At 40.8% G+C, this 24,373-nt stretch overlaps 1 protein-coding gene across 4 annotated transcripts in view; it reads right to left on the bottom strand.

Moving 5' to 3' along the window:
- Window positions 1-24,373, bottom strand: part of OPA1 (OPA1 mitochondrial dynamin like GTPase) — a 90,339-nt gene that overhangs the window by 38,594 nt on the left and 27,372 nt on the right. For all 4 annotated transcript variants that reach the window (XM_075556217.1, XM_075556219.1, XM_075556218.1 and 1 more), the window contains 16 exons: window positions 22,611-22,664; window positions 20,786-20,890; window positions 18,370-18,456; window positions 17,200-17,313; window positions 13,761-13,841; window positions 13,546-13,620; window positions 13,089-13,160; window positions 12,908-13,007; window positions 12,066-12,196; window positions 10,276-10,348; window positions 10,121-10,193; window positions 9,178-9,293; window positions 8,179-8,243; window positions 6,982-7,058; window positions 3,568-3,733; window positions 1,707-1,859 (listed from right to left, as the gene is read on the bottom strand). In XM_075556217.1, the coding sequence (XP_075412332.1) occupies window positions 1,707-1,859; window positions 3,568-3,733; window positions 6,982-7,058; window positions 8,179-8,243; window positions 9,178-9,293; window positions 10,121-10,193; window positions 10,276-10,348; window positions 12,066-12,196; window positions 12,908-13,007; window positions 13,089-13,160; window positions 13,546-13,620; window positions 13,761-13,841; window positions 17,200-17,313; window positions 18,370-18,456; window positions 20,786-20,890; window positions 22,611-22,664 (1,542 nt within the window). The remainder of the gene's footprint in view (window positions 1-1,706; window positions 1,860-3,567; window positions 3,734-6,981; window positions 7,059-8,178; window positions 8,244-9,177; window positions 9,294-10,120; window positions 10,194-10,275; window positions 10,349-12,065; window positions 12,197-12,907; window positions 13,008-13,088; window positions 13,161-13,545; window positions 13,621-13,760; window positions 13,842-17,199; window positions 17,314-18,369; window positions 18,457-20,785; window positions 20,891-22,610; window positions 22,665-24,373) is intronic.

The following is a 24,373-nucleotide window of genomic DNA, read 5'->3' as shown; positions in this document are numbered from 1 at the left end:
CAGCGGGATCCTTTTAATGAAAGTAGGACTACTGTAAAAACCCAAGCAATAATGCCTACAGGATATTCAGCAGAGTTCCTGGCACACTGTAAACATTTAATGTATAGTAGGCAGCATTATGATTTTTAGGATTCCAAAATTTTATGATTCAGAATTACTGAAAGTCAATGCATAGCCCTCTTTTCACTGCATCAGAGAGTGAAACGTGCTTGTAGCTTAGGCCCACGCTGATGGAAGCCTGCTACTATGAAGTTCAAGTTCTTTTCTGAGATGACAGCCAAGACAGAAACGGCAGAAACTGGATGTTTAGAAAGGCAGAGAAAAATGTTAAAGAGCAGATTAAAGATCATATGAGATGGCTTCAAAAAGTTCACAGAAAAATGGAATTAAAAGATCATGGGCTTTTGCCCTGTGAAGCCCCTCTGTATATTTATTTATTCCCCTAGTTATTTTAAATTCAAAATATAATTTGATTCTGAGCAGGATCAAATTTAACCCATTTTTCAGAAGGCTATAGAGGGCAGTGAGAACCCAAAACCAATCTGCAGGGACCCCACAGGGGCTCAGCCCAGATTCCAGTGACTGCCCGCTGACCACAGCCCAGGTGCACACAGCTGGCTGTCAGACAAGGAGCACTGCCAAGCTGATCCAGGCAGCTGTAGTTAGGCCAAAATGTGTTATTTTATTTTATCTCCTTTCTGAACCATTTTAAAGGTGATTGCTTTTAATATTTTCTTTCTTTTTGATTGAGCAAAATTTCTCTTGTTTGGTCATTGTTGTTCTTTGCTTCCTAGTTGTTTTGTATGATTTTTGGGGGGTCTGAAGTATAGGACAGATGGGTCTATAGAGACAGTAAGTGCACAAATAATTACTTTGGGCCATGGCAGGGGAGGCTGGGAGCAATGGGAGCTAACAGCCAGCATAAGACACTATTCTGAGAATGAGTGCGGTGACAATTATACAAGTCTTAACATGATTGAACCAGTAAGCTGCATGGTAAGTGAATTACATGCCAATAAAACTATTTTGAAAATGAGGGGGAGTGCAGAGTGGTGACCCAAAGCCCATCTGTAAGCAACTGGACATCCCCTTACAGAAGGGTTGCGGGGAGGAGACAAGCCAGTCCAGGTGCAGTGTAGCAACGATGAAACATACCACTTTCCTCTAGTTCTTTAATGCTTCCTCCCCCACCTCACCCTCTTGCCCCCTACTATCATGATCCCAATTCTATCTTACAAATCCCGCTAGACCAGAGCATGCACAATGGTACAGGTCAGAGCTGGAAACACAGGAAATCAAGGGAAGATGAACCTCTAAGGACCAGTGGTGAGAGTGGCGATACTAGGAGGGTGGACGAAAGGTGGAGTAGAAAAGGGGAACTGATCACAAGGATCTACATATAACCCCCTCCCTGGAGGATGGACAACAGAAAAGTGGGTAAAGGGAGACATGAGACAGAGCAAGATATGACAGAATAAAAATAATTTATAAATTATCAAGGGTTCATGAAGGAGCGGGGAGTAGGGAGGGAGGGGAAAAATGAGGAGCTGATACCAAGGGCTCAGTATTATGATAAGAGTTGTGCGAGCTCCCAATAAAATGATTTTAAAAATTATATTTTAAAAAAAAGTCCTCTGCAAAAGGGTATTAGTTTGAAAAGCTATGCAAAAATCTGAGGTCAATTTTCTAATGTGCACACGACTTACCAAGCTGTCTTCTGCAAAGTCATTCCATTTGTGGCGTTTAATACTTTCCTCCCTAACAGCTTCCTTCAGTTTATCAAATATGTCATCATGCTCTTTTCCTTTTGGTTCTGTCATGAAGCGGGAAAATTCATCTTGTAACGTCTCCCAAGCAACCTAAAATTATTTAAAAGAGAGGAAAAGAAAGCCATACTTAGACGATATGCGTTTAGTTAAAACATAATACAAACAGAAACATGCATTCCAGTTAAATAAGAGACAGATCAATTTATCAGAAAATATACATAAGCCAACATAAAACAGGGCAGCGAGTATAAACTTGCCCAGTGGCATCTGGTTGATGGGTGAGAGATTTGCCCTCCTGACATGCTTTGGATATAGTTCACAACTTTTACAAATGAGTTAGCCGGCACTGAAATTTTAGGAGGCTTGCTTTAAAATCTGCATTTCTAGCCTTCCTGGGACATTGTGCCAACACTGGACCCCATTCCTCCATGGGTCCCCCACCAGATACGGGAAGCCCGCTCAGTTTGTCACTGACTTGTCTCACCCAGTGCTCACTGGGGTTGTCCTGCGTTGAGTCAATGATTTGGTCTTGGATGCGCCACCAGCACTTTCTAATAGAGCTGAGGGTTATTCAGGAGTGTGTTTTAGGTAACACTGAACAGTCTCCTCGGGGAAAAGAAAGGCAGTGTCAAAAGTAATTAAGAACTAACACTACTCCTGTGTAAGTAGTCTGTATGTTTAGCCTTCCTCATGTGACAGGTAAAGGCAGTCTGGTAGAAAAAGAGGTACGTCCATGGATACCCAGCTAGGGATGGCACTGGTCTTCAATATCTCTGTTCCTGTCACGTGGGCAATGATGCTCTGTCAACTCCTCCTAGGCCTAAGGATGGGCATCAGCAAGAGACAGATCCTATGCCCTTTCAATGGCCACTTCCACTGCTTAAACGTAGAACAGAAGAAAACCCTCTTAGGGGACGGGCTCCCGGAGATGAGGGAAAGGCAGGAGTGAGGGCCACCAGTCCAGTGGCGGCGGCAGCATTTCTACACTTTCACAGGTAAGCGTGCCGGGAACTGAGCAGGGTTCGGTATGGGAAGCTAGGGGAAACGGAGAGCACAGGTGGAACTGGGAGGACTAGAGCTGGAGAGGAAAGAGGTGAAACCACAAGCAAGTCACTGGAAGCTGATACTTTGTTTCTGGGGTAGGCAGTGAAAAGCAAAATTAGTTTTAACATCTATTTCAATTTTGTACCTTCATACACACAAACCATCAAACATACTGACTGAGGAAAGTCACTCTCGAGAGTGATGTGCATGGCTGATTAGCTCAGATATGACGACGATGGTATCAGCAACTGGCATGTGCTATGTGCCAGACTAAGTCTTTACACGCACAACTCATGAGATCCTCAGAGCCAGCCTACAAGGTAGAGAATATTATCACCCCAGTTTACAAGAGGAAAGAGACACAGAACATTTCACTAGCCTACGGATCCTGGAGAGCAGACATACATGGACAACAAACATGGCTTCTCTAATTAATGCACTTTCTTAGTCTAGAATTATGGTGAGAACTTAATAAAATATATAAAATCAGTCTAGAAAATCCACCAATACAATTGTTTTTCCTGCATTAAACATGCTTTCTTACAGAATTTCCATCCATAGTAATTCACAATATTTTGCTGGCTTTGGCAGAAAATCAGGACTCTTAGCCCCGTGGCAATTACGACCACGCCACAAGGGCGGAGTATAAGGGCTACACAGAAAGCTCATGGCTGTGATGTAGTAAACCGAAATCCACAGCTCCTAGTCCCTTCACATAATGCTTCTTACCAAGTTAATTAAATTATATCCTAACCTCTACTGCTTTATTAGGAAGTTGTTTATCAGTCCATTGTTTAAGCTTGATATCCACTGTAGTATTAAACGTTCCTGAATTCATAGTCTGTGCGGCAGGAAGATAGATGTTTTCAATCACATGAGTTGATACTCTTTCCCACAAGGACTGCTGAAGGATTTCCTCCCTAACATTGAAAGAAAACAAAAATACGTTAAGTTTAAGAACCTTGAAGTGAATTAAAAGGTTAACCTAAAAAAAAAAACACCCACTTTTACTGACAAGAATTAACTTACAATAAACAGTACATATTTAAGGAATATCACTGTTGAGGTTTCACATACATACAAAAAGTTCATGGAAAAATGGAATGAAAACATCAAAGGATTTTTCTATAAACTTTCCAGGGCCCCTTTGAGTATACACAATGAAGATAAAGAACAGTTGCTACAGCCAACCGGTGCGACCTCTGGGACGGTTTCTATTTGCTACAGATGAGTTTGTATTGTTTAGAATTTTATGAAATGCAATCATTTATATAACAGAACTACACAGCACCAAAGAACTGGATTAAAATACACATAACAACCATAGTCACAAGTTTTTAATGTCAGGATTTGGTTAATTGACAGCAGGATAGATGAGATTCATTTTCTAGACAGGGAGAGGAAATGAAAATAGGTAAATGATTATTTCCCCTTTACTTAAAAGCAAAGAAAAGGCACACCGTGGATGAAAGCTGCATCACGGATGAACTCCTTCTGACCACGGCCCAGGGCCGTGAGCACCCTGGTCACCAGGGACCGTGCACTGGAAAGTGGATCACTGCAGACGCAAGTTTTTCTCTGCGCATTTTGTTATTGTTCGTAGTTTTTAATACAGTATTTTCTATCAAAATTTTCCTGTTTTACTTTTTTGGTATGGTTTCTTGTATATGAAATCAGGATAGGTAAATCTATTAAGACATTAACTAGATTAATGGTCAGATGTTTGGGGGAAATGAGGAGCTAATAACAAGTACAAGAAGAAGACATGCACTAAAATTGCTTGTGGGATGATTATGCAACTCTTCTTAGTACAATTAAACTACTGTGAATTATATGTCAATAAAACTTTTTAATAACGGGTAAACATTGAGTGCTTGAAGAGAGAAGGAAGCAGGAGAACTGAGATGGAGAAGAGAGAAACCAGAGGCAATGGGATTTGTGGCAGTTACATAATTTCAGTCAAATTGGTAAGTGAGTGTAGGGGTGGAGTCCAGCCTGTCAATCAGGTCACAGCCTGATGAAGTCTCCTTTTGGGCATGGCCTTCTCATGAGGATTCTGGGAACTTCTCTCTCTTTTCCTTCATCTTCCTGTCATCAAGCCATGCAGAGACTTGTGGAAACCTGTTTCACCTTCCTGTTGACGAGCCACACTCAGAGAGCTGGAGGAGCCACATGGAGATCCATGCCAGCACTGAGATACTTCCGCTGGCCTATCATTGCATGTGGCTGTGTGAGTCTGAAGAGGGAGTTATGGACTAGTACCAGACTTACGGACTAGTACCAGGCTTAAGGACTTGATCTGGATTTCCTGGGATGTTTTCTTAATATATAATTACTCTTTGATTAGTTCTTTCTTATACATGTGTCTGTATCAATGAATTAGTTTCTCTAGTCTACCCGGTCTAACTCAAGATTGAAGCTTAAAACACTGCACACTACCACATTCAATTTTGACAACATTCAACTGAACAGCAAGAGGAAGTACAGAAAATATTCAGGATTAATGGCTAGAAGAAGGTAGAGTCCTATTTGAAAAAGGGTGAGTTCTTAACTATACCACAGACATTTAAATGGGAATTAAAATACAATTACAAAAATGTCAAGACCACCTTTGGTGCTACAGTGGCTGTGATGAAAAACACGGTAAAATTCAGAACTGACATTCTGCTTCAACAGATTCCTTATTTAGAGTAGATAAACAGAAGGTACGTTTCCTGGAGAAAGTATTGCAAGATGAGTTTTCAAGATGATATAATTACTGGTTATTTGGAAAAACACAAACAAGATTTCATTTAAAATGTAATGCACACAATAACGTAGGTACTCAAAACTGAGAATTTAAAAACACCCACTCTTCTCCCTTTATAAGCCATCCTTTCTCTAGAAGGTTTATTCTCTATGATTAGCTCAACGACAGTAGCTAGTTGTGACGGATTGTGTGATACTTATCTATAGCACAACTTGTTGAAACTTTTGCCTGAGTTATTTTTTCAGTTATGTGTTTAATAACTATAAGTTAAAGAAAAGGCAAATACAAGTCAAGCTTTATAAATAGCCTGGAGAAAACCATCCTGGAGAAATTCAACTAGCTAGACTACAACAGAGGTTAGGCTTGACAAGAATGAGAGACAGTTTGTTCCTGCTCACTGTTCTGCATCAATCTGTGCTCTCCTCAAGTTATGTGTCAACTTGGTAGGCCATCCTTCTCATATTGTGCCCTTCTCCTCCCTTCTGTGATGTAATTGTCCTACACCAATAGATAACTGCCAATCCTAACAGCCTGCGTTAACAAGGCCGGATCTGTAGCAGTTACGCTTCTGAGGCAGGATATCATCTACGGGAGAGTAGGCTGTCTTTAGTCAATCTCGTTGGAGAGAAACTACATTTTACAGAGAGCAGAGAAGGGGCACACTGGCACCAACAATGGAGAAGTGGAAAGAAGCACATCCCACGGACCCAGAATGCCGCATGGACGAGCTCCTAGAGCGGAGAGAGAGAGAGCACTGCAGTCAGAGCAGACGTCGTGGCAGAGAGACCGCAGCAGTAGGAGCACAGACAGCCAGAGGGCTGGCTGACAGGAATGCCTGTGGGTACCTCCTGGTAGACCTAAAGAGTTTCGTAACGTGCACAAGTTGGAGAGAGGAGCAGTGTCCTGACTGAGGGCCTGTATCCTGAGTCCCTTACGATGGTGCAGTGTGAATTGCTGCTTCTCTAATACAACTTATCATTGCGCGTACTCTCTTTGAGCTGGGAACCTAGCAGAGGTCGACAGTGCCGCCCGCGGGAGGGATGGCTGGGGTCAGAATCGGAAACGTCAAGAGGTGTGCCTGAGCTCCACTTCACGGGACTCATTCTTCGGCTGGTGATCTTGAGTTTTCCCTATTAAAGGAGTCAGGTGTTTCCCCCACCCCCATGGCATTTCTCTAATTACAAAAGCTGGAGAGAAGTTGATCACAAGAATCAGCTTTGGGCTGATGGTAACTCTCTCTTCCTGTGAAGTCAGAGAAGATCTGAGGCCTCTGTCACTTTTACGCGAACTTTCTTCCTCTTCTGAGGCAGAAACCAAGCCAACAGTAAGTCACCACACTGTCCTTCTGGGTTACTATCTTATGACAATACAGTACAGTCTTTTGGGAAAAAGGGGTCGGCACTCATGTCCAACACTTACCAATGTTTTGGTGTGACCTGACTCAAACTGATAACTTCATCGAGGATTTCATTTTTAGCTTTCTCAAACAGTTCATTCTAGAAACACACAGAGAGATAAGTGAGACTTCCATAGAATAATAAGTTACTCAGCTAACCTGGAATTAAGGCCTTGCACTGACTGGCTGGCAAGGTTTACAGGTCTGAAGCATAGGCAGTAAACAATGCATATTGTGTGCAATGCATCGATGTGTACATTTAATTTAGCGTACTTCTAAGTTAATGTTATAGTTACAATGCCTGATCAAGGATAAACCAATATTTATTTTTCACTAAATTATACTTCTTAATAATACTAGTAGGAAAAGTTAAAAGCTGATTACCATTTAAAATATTTTAGTTTACATAAAAATATTAATTCTGTTAAGAATTTTAAGAAAACTTCATTATCTCAAAAATTTCTGCTAACCTACAAGCCCTCATTATTTTTCCAAGTTACTTAATAAACAATTTAACTTAATTGCAGCAAAGTTAACTGCTCTTAGAAGTATATCCTTGCAGCTGTAAACTGGTGCTCATGGTGAAAACCTAAGCAATTCAATTTACCAGGTGAGGTAGTTAGTTTATTGTGCCAACCTGGCCGATACACACAGGTGGGGTTAATTGAAGGGCAGAGGGATAAATGGCTCAGTGAGCCTTCGCCTTTCTAGTTCTCGGATCCCTTGCTTTCTGAAGGTCGGACCAGGGTGCAGCTGCCTTAGCCAGTTCCCTGCTTCAGCTGGCCAGGCTCACCTCCTTCAAGGCATCCCCAAGGAGAAGCCACATGGACCTACCCCGATGCAGCCCTGGGTGTTGGAACACCTGTGTGGAGACCCTTGCCAGCGCTGAGATGCTTACACACTCACTGATTCGGCTTTCCTCCTGCAGTCGGCATCATTGTGTCTGTTTTGTGAGATGGAGGAGGACTTTGTGGATTGGTGTTGGACATATGGGTTAATGTTGGACTTGTGGGCTTGGGCAGCACTGGGTTGGGATGTTTTCTTAGTGTACACTTACCCTTTATATAAAACTCTCTCTTATACATGAATTTCTGTGGATATTTTTCCTCTAAAGTACCCAGACTAACACACTAGGCTTCTAGAACTTGGCAACATAAATTTTGTGAAAACATGTATTTGAATAAGAAACATAGAAAATCTACCAGACACTCAAACATTACCCGGTCAAGTTCCCGCAGGCGAGGGTAGTTATTTTTCCACTCAGTTTCAAGGTTAAAACGTGTTGCTGAGGAAGAAGGAAGAACATTCAAGTCTGACAATCTCGTGTTTCAGATAGAGCAGAAAAAGGGTCTTACGTATCTTCTGAGGGTCTACCTAAGCCTTCTTTGTATTCTGGGGTCTCGATATTCTGAATTTCATTCTTTCAAAGGCTTTCAAATCTATTTAACTGTAGTGGCATGTATAAATTTTCAATCACAAAACACACCGCTGAGGCAATTCAGCATGGCTGCCAAGACCCCATCTCCCAAGCTGCACTGCAGAGATTCAGATCCCTGGGCTGTTCGCTATTTTCTGGATGAATCTGGGTTGCTACTTGAGTAAGTGACTCTGTGCCTGTGCTTTCTCCTTAGGAAAATGTAAATAACACCTTAAAACAATCCTAAGGGGCTACATGGGATTAAGAGGTGGGATTCCCATACAGGAAAAGCAAGGTGAATATATTCTCAGCTACAGAAGAAAAAGACATGGACCAGGTGAGTGGGAGATTCAGGAAGTAGGACAATGCTGCTGAAATACAGTGTGCTCGGTACCCACCCATTTCCACTCTCTACCTCAAAGCAAACGAAGCTGCACTGCCATCCAGTCGTTGCTGAGTCACGGTGACCCTGTGAGACGTACCTGTTTACCGGAGTAGAAAGCCCAGTCTACACAGAGTGCAGAATGAGTTTCTGTAGTTTAGCGTTCTCCCAGACACGGCTGTAAACTTCCCTAGTCTGGCTAATCTCCCCCTGTCTGACAAGCAGTGTTAGCTGAGAAAGGAAACATTCTGTTCTATTCAGACCCCAGCTGACTGGCCGCTCTCCGTTTTCCCCCTGCCACCCAGCAGTAAATGACCTGGGAAGCCTTTGTCAAAGAAAGAGCGCAAAGGATCTGATCGATTCCAAATAGTGCCGGCTCGTAAAACACACAAATGTGCTTGTTTAAAAAACTCGACTTACCTTTGAAACTGTCAGCTTGTTGTTCCACTGACTCTCGCACCATTTTCCAAAAGCAGTCGGACACAGCAAGGCTTAAATTTCTCGTAGTCACCTGGTGTGCCTTTAGCATGCTGGTCCTGTTTAAAAATACCAAAAGCTAGTGTAAAAATAGCAAAAAATACGGTCAATTGTGCAAATCTGTTACCCGAAAATAGCCACATACACACTTTATAGGTGCCCAACCGAACTTCGTGCATTGAAGAAATTGCTCTATTTGTACTGTCCCGTTTGGTGGCCACTAGCCACATTTCAAGGGCCTAGTTAGGCTGAGGAACTGACTTTGTAGTTTACAATAAACATTGAATATTTAAATCATCACATGGGACTAAAGACGAGTACATGGGAAAGCCCATGCTACCTTCCTGCCAGCCCTTCCGAGTACGGCACACGGGGACAATCTGCTTCTCAGGGAAGACTCTGATTTGCTCTACACATCTGGAAGAAGCACATTCTTCTATTCCAATCAACGGTCTCTATAGACAATTTCCCATGAAGCAATCCCTTTCAGCTCTCTGGCACTACATTTTCCCATCACAGCCCCCTCTGAGTGTCCCGCCTCCTCTTCCTTAGTCTTAAAAATATTCCCACATATTGAAGAATGTAAAAGTTGGGTTTTTTGTTTCTCAGGTTCCCTTGTAAGTAAAATAAGGAAAGGTCTGTTGTATCTTTGAAGTGCTCATCCTTTGGCCAACATCTGTGGGTAGGCTCGTGTGGGAACTTGCTCCCAATTCTATCTAAGAGTGTGTGAGGGCATGCTTATTAGATCCAGGTCACAATCATTTAGTGAAACATTTTAAATTTCAACACAAATGATAACTGTGAAACACAACTTTTAAGTGAAAATAGTTTCTCTTATGCTTTATTTTCATGGTAAAAACCACTAAATATAAAGCAAGACACGTACTTCAAGAGTTTGGAATTCTGGAAAAACTCTTCTTCATATTCTTTTATAGCTTCAATGCTTTCTGAGCTGTTTCCTAGGGAGAGATAAAGGCCACATTTTCATAAATAAAACTCATCTTTAGTATTTGAAAACAATGCAAATGCATCTCTGCATACCTTTTCCTGTTACAACCGCAAAATAGCCCAGAGCTTTCATTGGGAACAGCTTTCCTTCAATTATCTGCTGGATCTATTTTAAAAAGAAGAAAAAATCAGTATAAGGTGGAGGCCTCCACATTTTAAAAAGAATAACCAACAATTTAAAAAGCAAAACTTTAATGACACTGCATATGTGTGTTTAGTAACATATAACACTTTGTACAAAAGCATTTAAAGTGCATTTCAACTGGCATTGAAGGAAAAACATATATTTAAATTTTACTACATTGCAAAGTGTATTATTCAGACATAAGAAATATAATTATGACTTGGAAAATGTACAGTGTTGTGGAATCAGAAAGTACTCAGTTTGAATCAGAATCTGTTCTTCCACTTGCTAGCTATACAGCCAAAATAAGCTATTTTTCTTTATCATAAAGGCTGGTGAGAAGAGTCTATAGATAGCTTGTTCTTAGCACAGTGAATACTTCAAAGCACTGAAAAAACAAAAAGTCAAAAGATCCTGGCAACTGTTGTTACTAGTAGCAGATCTATCATTTGCGTATAATGTGAAAGCCCTTCAGACTAATGTCTGGTTAAGAACATCTCCTCTGAGACAAGGTGTATCCCCAAGCAAACACTCAATCTTTGAAATAAAAAGGACTGAAATGGGCTTCATTTTCCGGGGCCTGGTGGCAGAGATACAGATACAGAAGACAGCAACAGACCCCTCTCTGTTTACAAAGCTTACTCAGCGCATCTCCCACCACATTAAGGGATGTCAGCTCCTTGCTGAAGCTGGTGCCGGCCCATTGGCGCTATCGGCACCAACCAGAAAGATGCGCGGATTCCTCGTGTCTATAAAATGTATAGATTGTCCCAAAGACATAAATACTGTGGAATTACTTTGTGGGCTCTCTCTCCCTTATATCACAGCTTATGGAAACTCAGAAATAAAAATGACCCTGGAGACCAACTAGCACAGGGTCCGTGAGCTGGGGCTCTCGAGTGCTATGTGGCTCGTCAGTACGAATGCATGGCTCTGAGGTAACACGGAAAACGAAATAAAACTATCATAGTTTCATTCAAAGGATATTTATTCATGGAATGGTAACTTATTTGTTGTAACAATAAGCTGATGGCTCTGGAATAATTTTGAATTGTGAGGAGCAGGACTGGCTCTCAAAGTTTGCCGACCCTGACCTGGACTAATGAGATGGGTTCTGCACTGACTGGTTTCTGCCGAGGGATGAGGTTTGCCCAAGGATAGACAGCTAGCAGGTGGGAAAGCACAGAGAAGAATACGGAGGCCCGATTGCCACTCCAGTGCTTTTTCTGCTACAAGAATGTACAATGCTATCTTTTAATAGAGGTGAAAATATTCTACAACAAAATGGCCTCGGTAAAGGGTCCAAGAGGATTGCACAGTGTTACTACTTTCACACTAAATTTCTGCACATCAACTTTAAAAAGGTGAAACACCCAAACCCCCCAAATACTATAAAAGCCCTGTAATGAATCGATGTGCATACATCAATATCCCAAATGATCTAAATCAGTGCTAGCAATATTTGCAGTCAAGATGTTTAAGAAGGAAATGAACTATAACGACGGCATTTTATTTAATGCCCCAAGTGTGCACTTAAATACAAAACTGCACTTAACCTTAACTTCTAATACTGTAACAAGAACCAAGCAAACTCGTGATACTGCTTTCTGACACAGCCTGCCATTCCTTTCTTCTTTTCCCCAGCCTACCTGGAGCATGTGCAAAGAGCCCGACGTCAGGAGAAAGAGCCTGCCCTTACCCTGCTTGGACTAGCCACGTTCTTCTCTGCCAGGTCTACTTTGGTCAGAACAAATATCGTCCTTCTTCCATGAGGATCCATTTGGCTGACCAGGTCTGTAACGATACTGCGTTCAGCATCCACAGAGCCATCTGAAAACCACGGGGAAGTGACACTGTGGTAAGTGCACGGTTATTTTGAGAACAGCACTAGCTCCAGCCGTGCACTTACTGAATGCACGAGATATATTCTTCCTACTTTGCCTGTGCTATGAAAAGGCATTCTAGCCATTGAAATGTCAATGATGCCGACTGAAACCACCTCAACTTCAATTCTATTCACAAAGGAAATGTATGAGAAAGGAGAGGCAGCAACACCACCCACATAAGTGCACATTCGGGAGATAGCTCAGATTGCTAAAGAAGGGAATATATATATATATCAATCATCAGTGATTTTCCTTGTGACCTTTGCTGCAGTGGAAGCTTATGAAGTGATTCTTGTCACATACTACTCATTTTAAAAAGTCATATATAGACATCTGGTGTAAATTTTTAACTAAGAGGATAAATGCCAGGGTTAAGTGTGGGGAAATGCAACTCGGAGTCGTCTCAAGATTAGTCTTAGCCTAAACAACACAAAACAACCCCAAGGCAGTTCTCGGGAAAGGCTGAGGCCGCTCAACGTGTAGACTGCCCTGATGACACAACGCCACGGCCACGCGGGACCTGCCCACGCCGCTGCTCCGATGCTGCACTGCAGTACAGCATCTGGAGGGACAATCTGCACCGCAAAGAGCTTTTTAAAATGGTCTTCAAAATAACCAGGCAAAATCAAGAGCAGGCGCTTGTGCTGAGATTTACCTTGAATACAGAGTATGATGGCGTTAGGGTTCTGCATGTATGCTTTGCTGATACTGAAGATGGTTTCCTTGGTGTCCGGAGCCATGCCTGATGTCACAGTCTTAAAGAAAAATGTTTGAAATGTCATTATAATTGTCTCCCACAATATGAATAAATAAAACACATGATTTTATCTACTCACATTAATCACACCAGGTAAGTCAACAAGCACCATCCTCTGTAGTCCAGGGCCTTTTACATTTAACGATATTGTCTATTCCAAAACACAAGCGGGGCAAAAAAAGGCAAAAAAAACAAAACACACTTGAAGATCGAGAGGTATTCAGAGTTTTCTGGTGACATATATTCGGCAACATCTTTATCTCATTCATTCTGCTCTGGTACTCAAAATACTATTTTCTAATCTTAGAAGTAATTATTCCTAGGGGAGGGTTGGAATGTGAAGAAAGGCACAGAATTATACCTAATCCAATGACCTAAACCTCTATTAATATTTTAATTAAAAAGTATTTGGAATATTAAAATAACAAAACATTGTATCGGCATAGCTGCAGTCCTCACTACCACCCCCTGACTTATTTGAAACCAGAGACCGCAGCCAGTCAGGAAGAGCCGCTGCACTGAAGTGCAGCCCTTACCTCGGGGCTAACAGTAGCACCATCCTTCACGTTTTTCCTCATGCGGATTTCTATTTCATGTCTCAGCGCTGCAAGCTGTAACAGAAAACAAAGCCCCAAGAAGAGCTTTGGTTCGCGAATACTGCTTTGCCTTACAGTTATTCAATGTATAAAGTTACCAAGAAGTAGCAGGCAGTTTTTAAAAGACAATATAACACTTTTGCTTTTCTACTTACATCTTCCTCTTTGGTGAGATCAAACTCCCGAGAGCTATCCTTAAACAGGGCCACGTGGTGAGGACCTTCGCTGAGAGTGACCTGAAATTAGTAAAACAGTATGCAATCAAAGCGAAGGTGAAGCCCCACTGTCCTCACATAGCCCACGCAGGGCTGCTGTCGTACACGGACAGCAGTGTCGCTTCACGCTGGTCTGAGTGGCACCCTGGAGTTGTCAGCATCGTAGGACGGAAAGCACAGTGATGTTTCCATAGGTACCGCTCACACACATTCAAATACGCGATGCCCCCTGCAAGCTCACTGCTACATGAACTAATACACTGCCGGTGCACTGTGACCTACAATGCTGCTCCCTCCCAACAGAGCACCATGCACCAAGCCACCCTCTAACTCTAAGCTCAAAGGAAATCTTGCATCTAACTTCAAACAGGCACTTACTAGGTAAATGGAAATTTATTCAGCCTCTATTCAACTGAGAGCCAACTATGGAGACCAGTAAACAACATCATGAAAAAGAAACAGGAGTGAACTTGTCACAAGGGTTCCATTTTACTTGGATCCATAATCAACACTCATGGAAGCAGCAGTCAAGTTATCAAACGGCTTATTACATTAGCAAATATGCTGCACACGATCTATTTAAAGTGTTAAAGGACCAAGATGTAACTCTGAAGTCTAAAGTGCACCTGTCCCAAGCCATGGTACTTTCAATCACTTCACCTGCTGGGCAATGAATAATAAGACTGGGAAGAACTGACGCCTTTGAATTGCAATGTCAGAGAAGAATCTTGAATCTGGCATGGGCTTCCAGAAGAAGTAGCAAACCCGTCATAGGAAAAGTTGAACTCCTTAGGAGCAAGCAATGAACGTTGGGCTTGTTATTAGGAGGGGCCAGTGCCTGGAGGACATCAAACCTGGTAAAGTGGAGAGTCAGCCAAAAAGAGGAAGACGCACAATGGGACGGATCGAAACATGGTTGCAACAACGGGCTTCAAACACAGCAATGACTGAGAATAGGGCAGGACTGGGCAAGGTTTCATTCAGGGTATGAATCAAAATCGACTCTACAGCACCAAAGAAGAACATCATCTTTCTGGTGTCCTGTGCTTTCAGCCATCTGAAAATTCTGGCTTGAATCTGTGGCAGCTCCCTGATGCGATCAATTTCATTATCAATAGCAAACTCACTTGAGGGTGATATTAATGATGGCCAACACTCTCCAGTTTTGGATCACTGTTTCTCAGAATGGGCAGTTATGGGTCTTTTCAGTTGGTTGCCTACGGAGCTCTCTTTGAGAGTTCTTGGTATAGATAAGACAGTACTTACTTCCAATGTTATATCTGTCCACTGAAACAACTCCGCTAGTATCCCATCAATTCCTGGAGACTTCTTTTTGCAGTTTAGCTTCTTTCCTCAGTACCATTGGTTCTTGATCATATGCTACCTCCTGAAATGGCTGAATGCTTACCAGTTCTTCTTGGTACAGTGACTGTATTCTTCCCATCTTTGGGTGCATCCTGCATCGTTCAATATTTTGTCCACAGAATCCTTCAATATCACAGCTTGAGGCTCGAAGTTTTTCTTCAGTTCTTTGAACTTGAGAAATGCTAAGTGCATTCTTCCCTTTGTTTTTCTAACTTTAGAGTCTCAGACTCCTCTTAAAATCCTGCGCTGCATTCCTGCTGCTCTCGCTGTTATGAATGAAAGCCTGTGTAACAGCCAACAAGCCCCAGTGAACTGTCCTCCCACTTCCCTTTCACCCCCGGAGCGCATGACCGCCGACTCCTCATTCTGCTGTGGATGCACATTCCTCCTCGGTACTGGGTGACTAGATTGCCACCCAACGATCCCAGGGCTTTTTACTTGCGATTCCTTCTGAACGGCACACTCTTGCCCCCGGATATCCACATTACTTCCTCCGTTATTGTCTGCCAAGACCTGGTTCTGATATGTGGCAGACCCACATCTCCACTTGCACAACACGGACCACCTACTAGCAAACTCTGAATCACATTCCATCCTATCTATAATGTACTACTGAATTGAGCAAATCTGTTGCAAAAGAGCTCTTTAAAGGGAAGAGCAAAAATGTCACTTTGAGGACTAAGGTGCACTTGACCCAACTGGCAGTGTTTTCATTCTCCTCACATGCATGTGAAAGCTGGACAATGAATTAGGAAGCTTGGGGAATAATTGACAAATTTGAGCGCTCAAGCAAGCTTCCTCCCTATGCCGAGAGCCAAGCAGAGGAGCTGAGAGAGGCGGGGTGGGGTAGGGAAGGAGAGGTGGGAAGGGAAGGTAGAGCTCTGACTTGGTGCAGAGGGTTTCTCAGCCAAGGATGCGAAACAGTTCCGCATCCCCTCTTCCCCTCCCCCCCGCCCCCAACACCACCCTGCCTATCTGCTGTGAAAAATAGACACCCATCTTCCCTCTAGCTCAGAGGCCGAGGCCTATGTGTATAGACTATTCATATCAAAGATGGTGTTGGCAAAGAATGTCAACTATACCATGGACCACCAGGAGAACAAACAGATTTGTCTTGGAATGTCCCTTAGAGGTGAGGGTGGCAAGACTTTATCTCATGTACTTTGGACATGTTTATCAGGAAAGACTGTCCCTGCAAAGGACATCCTGCTTCGTAAAGCAGAGGGTCAGCCAAAGAGAGGAAGACGCGACTCGAAGGAATGACGGACGCCATGGCTCCACCATGGGCTCAAACACCGCAATGACTACGAGCATGGTGCAGCAATGAATTAACAACACGTAACAGCTGAAACTATAACAATAATCTCTACTTCTTTATTTAAACCTCTATTTCCATCTGCTAGAATACATCTTCCCCATAACAAATACCTTGCTTTTGTTCACGGATACACTCACTGCCTACCTCAGACTGTCCTATAGTAAACACTTAATACTTAGCTGGGTAAAAATCTCAGTAGCTGTGTACTTGGCTTTTCTTCCTGTAACTAGGGATGGGCTCTTGCTGCTGTTGTTCGGAATATACACAGCAGAACACAAACGAGTGCAGACAGCTCAGTGGCAATCCTTCCATGGAGTTTGCAACCATTCCTGCCCTGCTGTTCTGAGATGTTCCTCGCCCATTAACACTGACCCACCCCTACGGTTCTTAACTAATTTTCAAGTTGCTGCTGCCACTTTGATCTCCTACAGACAGATGTTGACAGAGCATCATGCTCCAGGCGGACAGTTTTTAACTAGATAAGCTAAACTGTTTGCTGTTAAGAAGATCTTAGGAGGTGTTCTGAATTTAAATTCTTGAAGATTTTCTCAGATCATTATTTGGACACAACCCCTAGGTTTCTAAAAATGTTCAGGAAAGGTAGATGGGTACTATACAATTCTGGTCGCATGGCAAAGGAAGTAACAGTTCACGGAGACAATTAACTACACATTCATGGAAGAATTCTCTCCTCACCTTGACTGGAGAGCGTGTCATCATCTCTCCAGAGCCTCGAGGGAATATTCGCGCTTGGGCAATCATCTCCAATACACTCGTCTTCCCAGCACTCTGATCTCCAACCACAACAACCTACCATAAAACAAATAACACTCACACTTTTCTGACACCAAAGTAAAGCAGATATGGAATCAACATTTGGCACATTTAATTCTTTAAAATAGCTAAAGCTAAATTATTTACAAAATATCCTCAATGAAAAAAATGACAGCAGATATACAGACTGAGAATAAAAGCAACAAAATTAGATTCATCATCTATGGCCAAATTAAACCTATGTTAGTTTAAATCACAAATTCTAAAATCAGATTACTACTTTTCCACAAATTCTTGCCAATAGCTAGTTTTTGCTACTAAACCACATTTTTATGAGGTTTATTTTCTTTCTTTTCATTATTACTTGGGATTTAATACACATATTACATCATTCCATCTTTCAATCATATCAAGCAGAATTGTACAATTGCTATCGCAATCAGCTTCCACACTTTCTTTTTCTACTTGGACTCTTTGACATCGTCTCCCCTGTACCCTACCACCACCACTCTACTCCCCTCCAACCTACCCTCCTATTCTACTTGCTATCCCTATAGGTCCATCAATCTTGGTTTCAATATACCCAAACCCAGAAAAGCATTTAACACAGCCTCAAGAAGGTGGCCTCCATTGATAAGACACCTGAGGTACACTCTAATATGAACAAACAAAAACCAAACAACACAATACACACAATTACAGAAACTTTTGGAAACCATATCAGGCCCAGGCTGCATCAGTTTTAACTGTTCAGTCAGATCGATGTGTTGGATCTCCTGTACTCCTCTTCCTAAGCACTCTGTTTAGTACCACGTTCCCCCCATCTCTGTGAGGTTAATTGTCATCATGCTTAATTTACTCTGCTATTATTTTAGTATTACAAACATTATAAATACATAGTGCCAAATATTTGAGAAACTTCTTTCATAACAAATAAATTAAAAAAACCCATGGATGAAAATGCAGCACTACAGCTAAACAATCAGTGTTCAAGGATATCAATCGCCAGCACACAATTTAAATTATGTTGGTTATATATACATGTCTTTGCATTTTTCTTTGTGAACCTAATGCATAGTTTTTGCTACTTACTCGTGGCAGATGATCTTGTGTATTATAACTGGCATCATAATCAGATAAAACATCAAGAACTTCAGAATACATGTCAATCAAAGATTTCTGTAAAATTAGGAAATATAATCATGTAAAACAGTAAAGACATTAAAATATCACAAATATGTCATGAGAACATTCTGTAAGTTCCAAGTTTTTCCATAATCACTGTAGTTTTATCTAATTACACAGGATTCATAGTAAAAGCAAAAATTCTACAGCTTATTATTTCTTATTCAATTGTCTCATAGTTATTTAGAAATATGCTGATTTAATAAAGAACATTAATTGAGGATTTTCTAATCTTCTAATTACATGGTAAAAAAAAGTTACGAAAGAGCCAATGTTAAATGCCTGAATGGAGGACCATCACACCAAAAAACCCACGCAAGGGGCCTGGTAGCCAAGACAAGGGAATCAGCCTCTCTGGGTTAAGGTCGGAGTCCTGATGGTGTACTGGTTACATGTTGGCCTGGGGTCCGCATGGTCGACAGTTTGAAACACCAGCTCCTCTTTCAACTTTCTCGGCATAGATAGGACCTGAACGTTTCCTGTGTTGGCTCTATTTGTTGAACCGTCTCAACTGGTAATGCCAGTCCCCAGAGCATAGCTTTTCACCAGTGCCTTCAGTATAGCTTCGCGATCGTTCCTCAACAGTGTCAGTTTTCGATCATGTATTTATTACCCCCTGAAATAATGAAGAATTATTCAAGTCTTTGCAATCCTTTCTTCTGCTGTTGCTCAATAGTTTGCCCATTCGATGCCAACTCATAGTGACTCAATAGGGCACGGTAGATCTGCCACTGTGGGTTTCTGAGACTGGAACTTTTTATGTGACTACAAAGACCCATCTTTCTCCTGTGAAGTAGCTGGGAGATTTGAAATGCCGACCTTCATGGTGGCAGTTCGACTTCTAACCACTATGCCCACAGGGCTGCTGTGTTTTGCCCATAGAATCCATCAGCTCATATGAAAACTCTAGGATTAAATTACACCTCATACATTTCTTAAGAATTCTTGACTTTGTCTTCTGGAGCTGCCCTTTGAAATCTTCAGTTCTGATTACGTCACCATTGCTTCTACTTGCTTTGCATTCTACATTCATGAGCAAGTTTCAGAGTCTCTTCTGACAACCATTTAGTCTTTTTCTTGTCTTCATCTATCTTTAAATTTTAACAGTTTTATTGACATGTAACGCCCACTTGCTTTCTTCAAGTACAATGTCCTTGATGTCATTCCACAACTTGGGTGGTCTGTCATTAGCGCTTAATATGTTTTTGAATGGTCTTCAGGTGGGATAAGCTCAAGGTCATATGTTGGCTCTTGTGAATTTGCTTTCATTTGCTTTGACTTCGACATGATCTTGCAGTTAGCTGGTCCTCCGCCTTTCTCTGACTGAGGATAGCGGGGTTCTTTGTCATCTCTTAGCACAGAGGGAGCTGACCTGATGGCTGTGTCATCCATCTAGAGTGGCTCACACCTGTTAGAAACAGATGTTTGCAGTGCACAGGTGGTTGTTCTTCCCCAATTCTACCACGTGATCTGCTTTATTTCTCACCACCAGCCCTTGGTCTACCTTGTGCATTCCAATCACCAGTAATTACCAATGCATTTTGATAGCATGGTTCTTCAATTTCTTCATCTTTGGCATTAGTGGTTGGCCTGTGATTTTGTAATGTGCCCTATTAACTGTTATTTTTTTCCCTCTTGTTGACATATGGACATTTTCCTACCACTAACAGCACTCTACATCAGGATAAACCTTGACACGTTCTTTTGAGGATGAGAGTGATGCTATTACTCTTCCACTTGCCATTCCGGGCTTAGAAGACCACATGGTCTGCTGATTTCTATGCATCCCATTTCATTTCTGATAGCTTCCAGTTTTACTAGATTAATTTTTCATACAATCTATGATGTGATTACTAATGGATGCTTCTCTATGTAAGAACCACATAAAACATATCACATTTTCAGATGTACCATGATCAACAAATGAAAATCTGAAAGCGTTATCTTATCAATGTCATTAAGATCGCGCCTACTCAATGAGGTAGGTGGCTCAGTGATGAAGTCTGAGACGTACATTATTCATGTCATTGCCAATGTGTAGATAAAGGCAATACCCACGGACTTCTCCTCTTAAAAAATTCTTCAAAAAGTCTAAGGAACCTTCTGAAGGAAAGCGTTCTTTTTAGGATATGTGGTTTGATGACATGGCACAAGAGCATGGGAATCAACTCTCTATTCTGATTCTACAGCTGTAGAAAGATGAGCCGACAATAAACTACAGATGCCTCAGGTATAAAATAGCGATTTAAGATGAATAACTCTTAAAAGTAGGTAGATTTTAAAGGCAAAGTTCTGATAATATGTTAAAGTAAGTTATAAATACCTTGAGCTTTCTGTGATGGATGCCTTTATCATCTTTTTGTAACACCAATTTCCTTAATTCTTTGTTCTCTTTTTCTAATCGTTCCAAAATCCTCTGGTACTTTAACTGTAACAAAACAGTACAAATGACAATTAAAAAAACCAAATCCCAAAGCACTCAACTTGAATTTAAAAAATTCCCCAAGTTCTGAAGTCATGTGTCACTTGATTATTAAGAGTTATACATTTAAAAAATTTTGAAAACATTGAGAAAACTAAATTATAAATAGTATCTCTTTATACAAACAGTGAAATTTACTACAATTCTTTATGCCTATATTTTGAGAAATCTTTCAAAATTTATTTACTTGTGAGCAGATTTATTGGCACATAATTCACATCTCACATAATTCAATAGTGTAATGATATATTGGGAGAAATCTTTTATAATTACATTGAAGAAGTTACTGAAAAATACTCAAAATGTACAATTTTAAAGTGAATTATTAAGTACATGCTAGGAAGTAAGCTTTCCTGTTATATCTAACTTTTAAGTCTTCATTATAGGGACATTCAATAAAAATTCAAATTCTCACCCTTTTCTACATTTGATGACATAAAAGGATATGACAGTTTTTTGACAAGTCTTTGACTAAGGGTTTCAAATCCTTGCACTCAGTCCTCACAGACCCGTGAGACCGCATTTTGCGATCCGCGTCTCTTACTTAACCCGTGGGTGCAGACTGGACTCAGCGGCCGAGGCAGCCTTACAAAGAAAACAGTGCTATGGGGCCCGCAGCGGACAGCTGATCCGAATGTCTGGTTAGAGCGTGGCTCAGAAAAGCAACAGCGATTTAATTCCACTTATATTGTGCTTTAATTTTTCTCCTAAGAAAAAGTCTTCAAACTTTAAAAAAATAACATGAACAGCATATCCATGTTATTTAAATAGAGCAAGTCATGATACAACAGGCACGAAGGCAATGTTCACTCTCATGTGATCCATTCGTTACACTGCACAGGACAGAGTTTTAATGATTATTTTATCCACTGTACGAAGGGAAACATTGTCAAAACAGTGCCAGAAAGATCTTTATGAAAAGACACTCTGATTGGCTGCAGGCTTTAAAGAGGCAAAGGAAAAGGTCTGATCAGAACTCTGCGGGAGGATCAACCCAGCATACTTGTCCTCAGAATCAATTTACCTATAATGTAAGCCTAGGGTTAGAGATGCATAATCCACTGACTTTCTCCCCGGAGTAGTTTTCCTTTAAAATTAGAAGTACAAAATTCAGTGAAAAAGGGTTTTTACACATAAACTGAAATCAAAACCAAACAAACGCTCCAAACCCACAGGCATGGCGGGCCCGATGCTGCCCGATGCTGACTCCCAGCAGGCCTGTCTGGCAGGACAGAACTGTCCGTTCCCGCTGCACTTCCAAGGCTGGGCTCTGTCTGGAAGTGGACACTGTCGCTTTCTCCTGTGAAGTGGGTGGTGGATTCAGCTTAGCAGCCAAGTGCTTAAAGCACTACATCACCACTGCTTATAAATTAGTTAACTTCACACTCTCTGGCTCCTTTATTTCTACTTCTCAAATAGTTTTTGTATTTCCATCTGTAGACAATAAGATTCTGAGAGGGTTTGAAACAGTTCTTGGAAAAAGTTAATTGCCTTTTAATTCCATTTTCCCATGAACTTTTTGAAGCTTCCTACTATGATTAAACCACTCCAAGTTTTGTGTTTTTAAAAATTTTAATTTCCAAAATGCCAAACACACAGTGGAGAACATGATAAAGTCTCTGTAGAGAATAAGAAAAAGTCTGTATCTTATACTCATTAGACTAACCTGGGTACGCAGCAGTTCTTCTTGAAGTTGGTCAATTTTCTCTTTGTCGGAAACCTAGGTAAATAAGGTAAATTAATCTTATGTTAGAATTAGGTTTATATGAAGTGTACAATAAGTCAAATTTAAAACAAAATAAATAAAAACTGGTTTAACCTGCATGGTTAGGCAAAGTAAATTTTAAATAAAATGCTTAAGAAAGCAAAAAACTTGCATTCATCAATAAGAATAGCTTGATATTTCATACTGAGAAAGGATTTTTTTTAAAGGTAATCATTTCCTGGAAGCCATTCTAATTATTTCATATAAAAGGCTTATTAAGAAAATGAAGAGATCAATACATACAGCAACTATATTTTCTCCACTAGCTATTCTGTATGTAATAGAGAGCAGGGAATTTGATACTTGAAATAATAAATCATGGCTAACCCAATAGAGATGCATTCTGGGAAATGAGATACATGTTACCATTTGCAGCTCTTGAAAAAGCTCCTTGGTTAAAAGAACTTTTCAGTAAATATTACACATCTTTGCATAGTAAAGAGAGAAACATGACAAATACAAAGAAATAGATGCATTTTCAGAGCTTTAATTAGAGCGCCTGCTTGTTTTAAACAAGTCCCAGCGCGGTCTCTGCTACGCCATAATGGAGTGGTGCACGACAGCAGTGAAGCCGAGGAGAGCAACCGAGACAGCTGAACACAGAGCAAAAAATAAGAGTAAAGTCACAAGTATTTTGTAAACTACTTCAAATGTCATTAGAACTAATAGTTGTAACACTATACAAAAACAAAACAAAAAATACTTTGTAACAGGCTTTAAAGTAGGCACAATACAATTCTAAACACAAGATACAATTACCAATTCTATATTAATAAATTAAAGAATGATGTCATTCATGACAAATCTACGTAACTGCTTTGACTCCACGTGAGGTAAAGGAGTTACCTTTAGTCTTTCAAAATATTTACCTAATTTCTGATACTCAAAATGTGTAAATATGACTTTATTTCATAGTCGACAAAATTCAGGTTAAAATTACAATCACTTTCATTTAAATTCTTTTTTCATTTTCATTCATTGGCTATTTAAAGCAATCAAGACATCATGGTAGCATATATTTATGAAATTTTAAAAAATGATTTGCTTATTGAGGGTAACATTAACAAGTCTTGTTCACATAATGGAAAGTTGTTTGCAAATGTCAATTCCTATTCTTTCTGCTTTCTAGAAATGGTAAGGTTTTTTTTTTAATTTCTTAAAAAATCCCCAAATCCTATTGATCCGTATTCTGACTCACAGTGACCCTGTAAAACAGGGTAGAATGGCCCCCGTGGGGTTCTGAGACTAACTCCTTAAGGGAAAGTCTCGTTTGTCTAAGGGAGCTGCTGCTGGTCGTTTGGAGCTGCTGCCCTTGCCCGATTCGTAGCCACCATGACACCAGCTAAGCAGAGGCTGACTCACAGACGCTTGACTGTGTATAAAGAGTGAACAAGAATTATTAATAGTCTCAGAAGGGGTAAGGAGACAAGCAAATTGAGAGAGGGAGCACACATTCAAATAGCAAGAACTTGAAGGTCAATGAAGAAATAAATGAGCGATTCCAGATTTTGACAGTATGGCACGCCATTATACTGTGCAGTGTGATCATAAAATAATCGTCATGCTCAATTCCCAATTCATTTGGAAAGGTACTAAAATTGATTTACTTTGTTCTATTAAGTATTCATCTAACGTTAGCTAAATTAGTGTGACCCATACAAATA

This window comes from Tenrec ecaudatus, chromosome 8, assembly GCF_050624435.1.
Source record: "Tenrec ecaudatus isolate mTenEca1 chromosome 8, mTenEca1.hap1, whole genome shotgun sequence".
Lineage (NCBI taxonomy): Eukaryota > Metazoa > Chordata > Mammalia > Afrosoricida > Tenrecidae > Tenrec > Tenrec ecaudatus.
The sequence above is the reverse complement of the archived record's forward strand: the minus strand, read 5'-3'. Positions and strand labels throughout refer to the sequence as shown.